A 13,035-nucleotide genomic window follows, 5' to 3' on the forward strand; every position below is an offset into this window, starting at 1 on the left:
ATGGGAATGATGATAGTATCCATTTTCCTGGCAATATAGAGTTTAATGTTGCCATTGAAGAGCTCGACTAAATCTGCACTAACATTTCGAGTTGTCAGCATAAATATGCAATAGGTCGCACTGATTTAAAAATTCATGATAACTCATATAATGAAACACAACTCAGAAAATAGAAAACAAAAAGATTCGCTTAGAAAGAGCAATACCCCTGAGCCCCCCTCCAGTAGCCGCCACTGTTGATTATCTACAATTAAATGCCTTTTTAATTGAAGGCGGGTTTTTTTTATTTCATATGTTGGCTTAATTGTTCATAATATAATTTAATCAATCATCATATAAATAAAGTAAACGCTGTTCAAGATCCCAACACTCTTCTAACAGTAGTCATTTTAGTTGTTCCTGTTATATATTATCCTTGAATATTCAATTAATACAGATAGCTCTAAAACATTATATACAACATTATTCGCTAGTGTTTGCCCATCCATTGGGTAAAAATAAAATTGTGTGGACTTCACATATTACACTTCTAAATGTCTTCAGGCATATGAATATAAAGAAATGCTAGAGTAGCATCATGTACTGCCATATTTCTTTCTGGATGCATATCATGTGTTAAATAGGTGAGTCCTAACATTGTCTTGAAAATCACTCATATTTGTATGAAAAATATATTTAAAACTATTGTAGTGTAACTTTTGTGTGTTTCAACCATATAGTGAAATAAAATGTGTGCAACAATTCGGAATTATTTTCTGGATTTATTTTCAAGAATATAGCTAATACAAGCATGTCACATATCTGGCATCGTTGCCAAGAGTAGCCTGTTACATCTGTTTCATTATTTCTTAATAGCCCTGATGGCTGGGCCACATTCTGTATAACAGATTCAACAAAATAATTACCTACTGTCATCTAAATTACTAATAGCGATTAGAAAATATATGACATTCTTCTGTTACCTGCATCCCTGTAGATTAAACCAGAAAGTATACCAAAACATTTGGAACATACCGTTGTGGAAGTCTGAAATCTCTTATAGGGTCCAGCAGAAATACTGAACATTTTGAATAATTGCTTATTATTACAACTGTAGCATTTTTATTCTGCATTTGTATGGCAGTCTTGTAGAGTTGTTACCACTTAGCTGATATAGTAGTTCGGAATTAATTTAGATGGATAATCTACTCGTGAGTGACAAAGCACATTTCTGTCTGAACAGAACTATTAATAAACAGAAAATAAGCTGAAAGTCTCTGAAGATTGCTAAGAAACTGTCACTCTCAGTTCATATCACTTCGCAGAATGATTGAAAATGTCCTAACACTAAATGTTCTTGAAATTCAGAAAAATCTGATTCCAGCAAGATGATGTGACTGGCACATATTTCAAGAATTAGCTAGCATAATAAAACTTGTTTCCAGAGTCTTTAATTTTCCCCAGAAATATGGGTATCTGATTTTTTTTCTTCTTTTTATCAAGAATAAAGTGCAGATCGAGCTTTCAGGTGTAACTCCCTGTAAAGTTGATTTGAATAAATTTTTTAACCAAAGATCCCGGGTTGATACCCGGCCTCGGAACAATTTTTCCCTAAAAAGTTATTCAAATCAACTTTACAGGCAGTTATACCTGAAAGCTCGATTTGCATAATACACGTCACTGTTCATTAACAGAAAAACCACAATTCAAGTCACACAGTATGTGTGCACTCAATGTAGGTTGCTTGACGGTTGTCAGCCCACTTTGAGATCTGTGGATATATTATAGAGGGAAAAATTTAATTGGTGTCTGGTAGAGTTCCTGGGTAGCTCAATTGTTAGAGCTTTGGTACGTTGAACCAAAGGTCCCAGGTTCGATACTCGGCCCCAGAACAATTTTTCCCTCAAAAATTATTCAAGAATGAAGTGTTTGGCAGTAGACGAGCAAATCTGGAACAATCCAAAAGATTGGTTCAAGAAGAAATCAATGGGATACAATCAGAAACTGTACTGTCAGTGATGAACAGTTTCCAACTTAGCATACAGCTGTGCATTGGAAGCAAAGGCAATTTCCTTAAAAAAAAAAAAATTGAAATGAAAGTGATAGTTGACAGACTAATATATTTGTGGATTAATAGGATGTGTGCTAAGTATTAGTAACAAAACTTGATTTTACTGAAATAGCTGCTCACTATTTCTGTCAGATCCTATATAAACTCAGGACTTCCTAATTTTCACCAGGGACCTAATGATTAGAGAGTATAATCTCAACAATACTTGATTTAATTTTTTTACAATCAGTGAGGTTAAATGTAATCTCTTGCATATAATCGGTAATGAACTTTATACAACAGAGCTCAGTAGTGCATATTCTGTCATTGTAGAGTTCATAATACAGAATAAATTATCTTGACCTTACACACTGTAAAAGCTGCCCGTCCTTAATGTGGTACTAATTTTCTACTTTTTGTTTAAATTTACGCATTTCATGCATTCTGCTTAGTACTGTAAATATGTATTCTGTAGCTCTCTGTGTAACATGATTGGTTGATCTGATTGTCTAAGGAAACTTATTAAGTACTTTTCCACTCTAATAAGGACAGCCAGCATTAAGGACTGCAAGGGTACTAAGGCATGTGCCCTCCCTAAAATTTCTTGTTGCTCATTATAATAATAATAAATTGTTGTTGTTATTTAGTCAACTGTCCGAAAGCAGGTTGGAACTTAATAAGTGACGCCAATAAGACATCACTCATGAGAAAACTAAGCCAGGAGATAGTAGGGTAGTTCCTTTCTCCCTTCATTGCATAGATACATTGCTGACTAGTAACATAGTTTACTAATCAGTAGGGCTAGGATTTTGATGACCTATAAATCATGAAAAAATGTCCAAAAACAATGCATTTATGAACTAAAAATCTATCAAAAATGCCCTTAAAAATGCCCTAAAAATTGATCTTACGTAATTGGCTTAGTAGGAATATTAATATTTAGACTAGTAATTAAATTAAATTCTATTACCAACATTCAAGTTTATTTAATTTTACGTAATTTTTCTAAGTAGTAGCTGGCCTTCTATGTCCAAGGTTGCGGGTTCGATCCCGGGCCAGGTCGATGGCATTTAAGTGTGGTTAAATGCGACAGGCTCATGTCAGTAGATTTACTGGCATGTAAAAGAACTCCTGCGGGACAAAATTCCGGCACATCCGGCGACGCTGATATAACCTCTGCAGTTGCGAGCGTCGTTAAATAAACCATAACATTTCTAAGTAGTACACTTTAATTAATTATTTTACCCGATTTAGTTCCATGTAGTCCACCACAAGGCCACTCTTATCCGGAACTAACAGGTACAGAGGAGTCTATATTAAAGAGTTGGTTGCACTAATGCATTACGTGGGGGTGTACTAAGTTAGAATACAATATTTGTGTAGAAACACAATTAAAATAATATACAAAATAATAGGTATTAATTGAAAAAAATATGTAGAGAAAATATGAAAGGAAATAAATAATATTTTGCATTAATAATGGGGATTTATGGCCAAAATTGAAAGAAAATACCCAAAAAATGACCGAATAAAACAAAAAATGCTCTTATGAGTTGTAAGAAGTAAAAAATGCAAAAGAATGCCCTAACAAATATGTTTTAAAACACTCAGTTTATCACATAACATATGAATACTAAAGCAGCAATGTTTCTGGCTTGCTAGAAAAAAGATGCAATTTCATCAAAATCCTAGCCCTACTAATCAGACTTCAGATTTATACAAACATTGTTCTTCATCTGACATATATTGTCAAGTAAGATGTACTGCTTGATAATAGATGTATATATATCAGCCAGAACCTCAATCAAAGGTGGTGGTATTATTATTATTATTATTATTATTATTATTATTATTATTATTATTATTATTATTTCACCACCACTTCTCAGTAATCGTCCTATCATCTATTGTGATAAGCCTGCCACCTATCCATAGAAGTATCACTCCCAGCAGAATGTGCCCTTTGTTGGCATGAAGTGAATCACAACCTTATGGATATTAATAATAATAATCATAATGATAAACGAACAACAAGAAGAAATTCTAGGGAAGGCACATGTCTCTGCACACCTACATCCCTTAATGCTGATCTTCTCTGCTTTCTAATGACTGATGTTCTTCGTTCTGTTACATTTCTGTCCCCTCCCCGCCATCTTCCTGCATTTTGCATTAAGTTGAATACTGTATGTACTGGTACTAACATTGATGAGTGAAGCTTGTTACATTAATATTTTCAGCTATTAGAATTAATAATATATATGGCCATGGACATGTAATATTACAATATTGAAATGTGTATCATGTATGTGTTAATCCTTAAATACCATAAATTTTAATTTTATGCGAAGTAGGATTTGGAGAATTTTATTTGAAGTTTTATTTTGTTCAACAGAAACTATCAAATAGCCTCTACATTATATAAGTTGAATGCGAATGTGAAGTATAGTGGATAAAGGCCAGTTACTATAACAGAATTGCAGAAGAAAGAGGCTGGATTCAAAATGTATAAATAAATTAATGAGTTGTGAATGTACATTTGGAGTATTTGATATTGAAGTTTTCATAGACATTCACTAAATTACAGTGTGACTAAATAAAAATTACTTTTAGGATATGTACAATGTTTCACTTTATAGACATGATAAAAAAAACGTATGTTTCTTCAGGTATAACACACAATATTCTTGTAATATAGCTGAAAGGATATGTTTCTTAGATTCATTAATTTTAAATCTTTACTAAAAATGTTTAATTTCGTTTTAAATTGATATCATTATAACTATCTTTATCAAAAGAGATCTTACATTATAAGCCTTCAGCTATTTGTATTCCATATAGTATAATTTCGCAATTTTTATGTGTAAGTATGTGTTTCTTTGATGTATTGTAATGATACATTTCTAAGTTTGTTACAATGTTCGTATAGGAGCCACTACAGACAATCTGCCCCCTGGAGTGCTATATAGAGTCAAAGCCACTTATAAATACAATCGCGAAGATACAGATGAGTTGTCCTTTGATGTAGGCGAGATCATCCGAGTTGTGGAGTATGATGATCCTGAAGAACAGGTATGTTGGGTAAATATTTGCATGAAAGGAAGATATTTCGAAAAGTAATAATTCTAAATGTGATCATGAACCTCTCAGTTAACACATTTCAATGTGTCAGTTTCCATTATGTAAATTATTTGCCTTCCAAGACACTTGCTTGGCTTCAGTTGCATTTTCTTTTGATTTTGCAAAACTTTTCTTAACGTGAAACGTTTGTGTTCTTGACATTCGATAATCTGGTCACATTTTCTGTTAATATGGTAATGTTAAGAGCCATGCTATTCTACTCAGGCTGGGAATATGTACTGTACAGTTATTGCTCTGTTTATTGTTGCAAGAGGAACCATCATCACTCGTCTCCTTTCTTTCTCTAAATCGCTAAACTGGAGAATTACCACGGTCGCTTTGAACCATGCATTACGTTTACCACCAAATTTAACCAAATTCACAATGTCGCCAACATACAAACATGACGTTGGTGTGTGGCGTAGTTGGAGGGAGAAATTCGTTTTTTTTTCTCTCTCTGCCTCCTTCGTTCTGAACATTACTGAGAGATAGCACCACTGTTAGCTACAAGGTGTATTTGCGCAAATATATTGCAAGTAGATTATATGACTTATTACATGGCTTAGATGAAAGTCTCGAGACAAAACAGTTTTGCTATATTTCTTTTTTTTCTCTCTGTCTACCTCCTTTGTTCTGAACATTATTGAGAGATAGCACCACTGTTAGCGACAATGTGTATTTGCGTAAATATTGCGAGTAAATTATGACGACTGGCTTAGATGAGAGTCTCACGACAGAAACAGTTTTGCTGTAGCGCATGCGCGGACCTCTCATGCAGTGGGAGTGTGATCCTTACTTGAATTTATTTTCGCGTGTACATTGCAGATTAAATGATTGAGATCCCTTCTTGCTCCGGTTACGGACCTTGCATATAGGCTACGAAGGTTAGGTTTGGTTAGTTCAGGTTTTTATTAGTCAAGTCCGCGCATGCGCAGACAGGTAATATGATCCTGTCGCGAGCTGCACGTGATAAGTAATATGAGGTCGAGGAATGGGAGAAGGTTAGGTTAGCTTAGGTTAGGTTAGTTTAGGGATAGGGAAGTGACAGGAGATTTTAACATGAAGTTCATTTACATATTATATAATATAAATGTTATCATTTTCATGTGTTTGACGAAACTTTTTAATTTTAACATAAAATTTGATTTCATTCGTCCATGTAGTAGTTAAAATTATATAATATGACAGTTTTTGATTCGTAATATTGATAAACAATAATACGTCGATAATGAAAGCCGTGAATAATTTCATGGCCCTAAAATTTTTTTTCGTAAAACGCTAGATATTTTTCTCTAGGCCAGAAATAAAACAGCAATGAGGTCACAATTACGTACTTTATGCTTTGGCGAACATTAACCGGAAATTTACTTTCCGTCATTTTAATGATATTCCGTGAAACACACCTTTTTTCCTGTTCATTTCCTTGTGATAACCTACTTTAAAATCTTACTACTTCTGCATTTTCTTTTAATGCATTCAAAAACCGCCGTTGTACTACATAAATCCTTGCACTTTACTAATGGAGTGAATTATTTAAGAATATAGTCGCGAATTTTACTACCACCATTTCGATTGTCTTTTGATTGACACAGCTCGGTACAGCCTGGTGACTAGTGGCCAGCGAGTAGCGTCGACTATCGACATTGCTCTGCCGTAGGTATTATCCAGTTGTTCCCTCTGAATGTTTTCAAATACCAACTACTATCATTAAAAAAGTATATTGTATATCCAATTTCCTAACCGTTTCAAATGTATATAATTTTACCTTTTAGGTGTGTTTCCAAATTATAGGCTATGTAATACGCTTTGTCAAATCTGGCAACATTTTCATGAGGGAAGCTAAATTTATTATTATTATTATTATTATTATTATTATTATTATTATTATTATTATTATCATTATTATTATATGAGTCATTAAAGCTATCAATTTATATCCCATGACATCAACTTTATACCAGTCCAGAGCTTATCTTTCTATGAGGGTTGGATAAAAAGGAAAGTCAACACTGCTGCTATGTTAGCCACATAAGTCGGATAGCCTTAGAGCAGTCATTTCCAATTGGCCGAGTTGTGACGTTGGAGCACACTTTTCCTCTCGGAGAGGAGGCTCAAAGTGACAGTCAGAGCTGAGCTCATTGGCATTATATTACATTGATTGATGTGTGAATTGTTTCGACTATCAATTACATTGTTGTCTCGAGACTGGGACTTATGGAATGAGGAAGCAAATATGAAGTAATTAACGACAAGGAAGTTGATATACTCGTACATAACATAAATAATTTTACGTGTTGAGGTTTGCTTGAAGCTGACAGTTGGGCTTTCTTGATTTGATACCAGGCAGATACATTGTGAGATTCTCATGAATTGAAGTCAGCACAACATCATGCCTCCATCTAAGACAATACAAGAATGCATAAATAGTAATAAAGCAGTGATAGTTGGTTCAATAATTTTGAGGAAAACTAAACTTAATAAAGGACTCAATAAAAGTAAAATGTATCATCTTGACACTGAGTGATGAATATGTTTGTCTTATTTAATAAAGTGAGTAACTGTCTGCGAATTGCAAGAGCAAAAACTTGATACTTTTTTTGGGAAGGAAACTTCTTTTTGTCAAAATGTTTGTGAGGTAGCCCTACATATTATATAGAATATCAGTAATTTTTTTCCAGAAAATAGAAAGTAGTTGGAGATCCTTGTCTTATCTTCGTATATAAAAACACAGTCTTTACCTTTATGTATATATTTATATTAATGAATACCTTCGCAATTCTATTGTTTACAGCAGGGCTTGCCAAACTTTTCGTAGTCGAGGGCCACATTAACCATCCGAGAAAGAATCACGGGCCAAGCCACATAAGTTTAAATTAAGTCTAATAAACAAAGCTCATAAATAACGTTAGTATTCAATCTTTGTGCTTTATTGAGCTAAAACCTACACGTTCAAACTGCTTTCTTTTTTCATTCAACTGGCAAGTTATGTTTTTGGCAATATCTTCCACTCTGCGAGCAACTGTGTGTGCTGAAAGACATAAATAAATGTACTTTCTCAGGACAAATCTGCTTTGCCGCCATTATCATTCACAATTTAATAAGTTCACCATCACTAAAAGATTTTGCCCTTTTCGCCAGTTCATGCGAAATTAGCCAATGTTGTTGCTTCACTGTCTGATCTCTGGTTCTTGAAAATATTCTGTTGAGATGATAGTCCACTTTTCATTGCTTCAAATTTATCACCCTGTAACTTCCCCGTAAATTGTGAAAATTTAAAAAAATGTTTGATTTCTTTAAAGACAGCAACTGAGTCGTTACAAATCAGGCACAATTACTTTATTTTCAGTTTTAATCATAAAATAGTCCAAACTCCATTGTTGTTTAAACACAGAACGTTCACTGTTCAATTTCTCTTTTTTTTCCTTCTTTCCCAGCCATAATTAAAGTTAAGTTACGCTGTAAGAACTACTAGTAAATGCTTATGGATTAACTCAGAATGCTAATACTATTCTTAACTGGATAATATTTACCACTTCACATTTCTATTATGTGTGGGCATGTACCGAAAGAAGTCGCTGTTGTCAGCTTACAGCGGTGCAATCTCTGGTTGCTCTGTTGCCACACTTCGCGCTTGGGCTGGACAACCCACGGTCGCCTGACAGCTGAACGCTTGCGACCAGAAGCCTATATTGTAGCAACATAATTGTTACCACAGTACATGAGCAATTTGTTTAAGAATCTGGGCCTCTGATTTGATTTCATCGATCGAAATTCGTGAATAAATTAATCTTCTTTTATTGACTTTTATTTTATTTCAAGTTAGTAAATGGGCCGAACAAAAGTAGTTCGAGGGCCTAATCTGCCCCGCGAGCCGTAGTTTGGCAAGCCCTGTTCTACAGAGCACTAGCAACAAAGTGCTAGAGTAATTTAATTTGTATGGTACTGTTCATTTTGTCTCAAATTTGCGGAGCGAGTGTGTCTTTTCCTATTCTGTTAATATTTCCTTACAATTTCTTGTAATATTTAATTTATAATGAAAATAATATGATTGTAGCAATGTTGTCCATGTTTTAATACTTTTGTAGTGTATTAAATAGAAAATGACTTTGTATTTATTTTTTTACAGGAGGAGGGTTGGCTGATGGGAGTTAAGGAAGGTACTGGAGAAAAAGGAATGTTTCCTGCTAATTTTACCCGGCCTTTGTGAGCATTCTAAATTGAGCCATCAGTTGTCTGAAAAACGACCAATCAGATAACAAGCCATCAACTGACCAACTGGGCAGACAGCAGTAATGTAAGGCACCAGGGGGAGGAGCGACGGGTATCTCAACATTACATGTGACCACAAGACAGAACTTTGTCAATAAGCCCAAAAGACTTTTCATCCAATAAAAATATTTGCATACCACCAAAAGTAGATCCTTAATTTTAGCTCTACATCTTACCTTGCTCATACCAGCACAATTATGTAATTATTTTATAACCAGTTTAGGATATATAACACAATAAACTAATTAAATTTGATTTTATAATCTGTAAATACAGTTTTGTGTACGGAAATTCACATATGCAAAATTTTGGCTCCATTCTATGACCAGTAATTGTGTAATGGTAGAGGAATATATATATCAGCTGACACTAAGAGGTGAGATGAACAATACTGTCAGCATTGAGTATTGTTTAGACTGAGAACTAATTTTCATTTGAACATCACTTCTTTGTACATGAAGGTTACAAATTGCTGCCAGCCTCTTGTTGAAACATTCCATCAGCCTCTTTACCAACTTAACAGCTAAACAGTATTTGTTTGGTGCTTATGTTCTTGCAGCATTGATAAGTAAGATTGGTGGTACTTTTAAAAGCAATTATCTGCTTGAATTTAGTTGTGTTACTAAAATTGAGAACAGATAAAAAGTTGCTTGGTTACGTTTTTTTCGTAATATTTAAGCATCAGAAGTGACTTGTGTTTACTTTTTCCCTTAATATGCAAGCGATATCAAACACATGAACTTTAACGATGAGAAAAAAGAATATACAAGCCATTTTAATGCACTATTAAGTAGGGTGAATTAGCTTGTTTGATTAAGAAGGCCTAGTTTTCTTCGTTTGTAGGGACAATGCCCTTTCCAGATTGAGTTTTGACATTTGTGTGTAAATGGTTGCTTCTGCGAGTATTTAGCATAACATATGAAAAATATGTATTAATACTGAAAGAGAGAGAAATTTAGTCTAATAACTTATTTGTACACATGTTTATGTAACTGTAACACACAACTTAGAGAATTCTGTAAAACATTAGATTTTAGTCTTAGTCGATTCTTTACTCCCACTGAAAGTAATGAAAAACCTTGCCTGTTAAATCTAATAGAGAGGCTTGACGTCTCTGTTGTGGTCTTCAACTGCTGTGACATCTTAGCCCGGTTTGGTGCTGTTTAGGTGCTAGCAATATTTTTCTCAAATTGCCTCTCCCCCTGATTTTTACATATGAAATGTGCCTTTATAGTGCCCATATACATGGATATTTATAGAATATCAGGGCATCACTACCAACATGTTGTAAATCCATCACCATTCATATTGTTGGATTGGCTACACTGCCGAACTCTGACCATGTTTCCATGCGTGTCCTGGTGCATGGTGGATGCTTCCCAGACCTTTTAAAGTGCCTTTAATACAAGATCCAAGTTAGAGATTGTATGATGAGAATTGTAATACCTTAGTTAATACTATTAATTTTCATTTCCCTCTTCATTATGTGAATAATGTTAAATATTAGATTACAAGAAAGCTGTACAGCATTTCTAATATCCTTTTTGAACCTTCATGTTGTGTTTGGTACATTGTTTAATGTCGAGTCGACATAATGTGATTTGACTGTGAAAATGGGCTTATCAAAAACTTGTTGAGGGAATCTAACCTTGAAAAATTGTTCTGAGAAGTATGGGCTTGTATGGAAGTGGGCTCCATTATTGAAAATTTCTTCCAGTTAGCTCAAAGTTTACAATTTTTCAGTGTCGAGAGTGTATCATTAGTGTTACTAAAGAATAATAATTATTCTCTAAATATATGACCATTTTCTATTGTAGTTTAAACTGCAACAAAAGTAGACATGTTTTACTAATTTATTTACAAAGAATATCATGGTCAACAGACTGATATTATTTTTAACATCATATGAAACATACATTAAAAATACTCAGCTCAAAAAATGAAGCTTGTAACAATGAAATGTTAATAAACGTGGATAATTCAATATTGTAATTATTAGTGTTTTGAGGAAGATATTTTGTGTGTGCAAACAGTTTGATATTGATATTGAATGTACATTTTATTACCTTATAGATCTGATATTTTTTCCCTCTATTTTAAAATCTGGAATGTTAATTTTTTAAGTATGAAGTAGGTCACATTCAAATTCTCATTTGTTATAACTGTTGTTAAATATTCCTTCTTAATTTTTTTTTCCTTTTTGTTAGTATTTAGGTTATGCAGTTTCCAACTTTTGTAAACCAAAACTATGCCCTTTGTTTCTATTTTTTTTAACAAATCATACTACATTAGATCTTAACTCATTGCATTTTAATTGTCAACAATTAGCAGGACAAATGGAAATGAAATAAAGTGCTCCAAATATTCATGTTTTGATCGAACTGTTATTACGGTAAAATACGAAGTATTTGTGTTGATTAGCCCTAGTCATAACTGAACTAATTCTGGAGGAAGAGGGGAGCTCATTAATATTTTATTATATTATTCCATGAAGTCTGGTGCCATGGACATAGTTACTTTGATTTTACATCTTGAGCTAAATGATTCGTGATTGTTATCTAATTGTAATTTGGTTTATTGTTCTTTGAAATTGTAAAATTGAGAATTTAAAGCTCATTGTATAATATTGAAATACATTACATGTTCAATCACATTTCTACATTATCATATACAGTTTTTATGATAAGTTTAAATAAAGTGAATTATGTTACACATACAGGTGTCATCTTTTCAAAATGGTTGCATACTACAGTAATTTTAGTGGAGTTTCTGCAGTAAATAAGGAAATTAAGAAAGAATAGTTGAAGTAATTTCCATAATTTACATTGATTTGTTATATAATTATAACATAAATGTATGTCGTTGATTTTTCGTCCTTGAGTTACAAATTTGCTAGTTTACTTACTTACATTGCCACCATAAAGAATAACAGTTCAGAAATTTTGAATACATCATTAATAGATTTTTTTTTTATAGGAATTAGTTCAATGAATGTTTGTATTGGTGCACCATTAGCCGAAAAGCTAATGCTTCAGCTTTTCATGCTTGTAATCTGGGTTCGAATCCCAATGAGTCCAAGTGGAATTTGTGGTGGACAAAGACGGTAGTTGATGATAGATTTTTGTGGTGTACTCCCATTTCTCCTATCAGCATTCCAGTTAAGCATCTTCATCTAGTGCTATATTGATCGCCACCCATAGTGCATCAAGGGCAACAATACCATATCAAAAAGCTCTACAGTTACAATACATCACTCTAGAAGAGGGACACTTGGGTAAAGTATGTACCAGCCATTGAGGGGAGGACAATGTTTGTATTTATTTTAAAGACAAGCATTCGGAATTTTGGGAAGAATACTCTTACCTTGTGTATAGATTCAGGAATGTGCCCAAAGGTAAAAAGTGAAGTGATTTAAGTAGAACTGACTGCAAAAATGTACTTCACCTGATTTTTATTTAATTATATTTGTAAGCCAGCTATAACAGCTGTAGAGATCATCGTGTTGATCACATGTTACCTCCTTACTAGTTGGATGATCGTTCACCTCTGTTGAGGATCGTGGGCGAGAGTCCAGCAGTTGGTTGGCTGGCCTTGATCCTTCATGGGCTGTCACACCACAG

At 33.7% G+C, this 13,035-nt stretch overlaps 1 protein-coding gene across 4 annotated transcripts in view; it reads left to right on the forward strand.

Annotated features, from left to right (window-relative positions):
• Positions 1-12,129, forward strand: part of Amph (amphiphysin) — a 309,899-nt gene extending 297,770 nt beyond the window's left edge. For all 4 annotated transcript variants that reach the window (XM_069830944.1, XM_069830952.1, XM_069830970.1 and 1 more), the window contains 2 exons: positions 4,956-5,098; positions 9,273-12,129. In XM_069830944.1, the coding sequence (XP_069687045.1) occupies positions 4,956-5,098; positions 9,273-9,353 (224 nt within the window). In that variant the 3' untranslated portion in view covers positions 9,354-12,129. The remainder of the gene's footprint in view (positions 1-4,955; positions 5,099-9,272) is intronic.
• The last annotated feature ends 906 nt before the right edge of the window (positions 12,130-13,035 follow it).

The sequence above is a fragment of the Periplaneta americana genome, chromosome 1, assembly GCF_040183065.1.
Source record: "Periplaneta americana isolate PAMFEO1 chromosome 1, P.americana_PAMFEO1_priV1, whole genome shotgun sequence".
In the NCBI taxonomy this organism is placed as follows: domain Eukaryota; kingdom Metazoa; phylum Arthropoda; class Insecta; order Blattodea; family Blattidae; genus Periplaneta; species Periplaneta americana.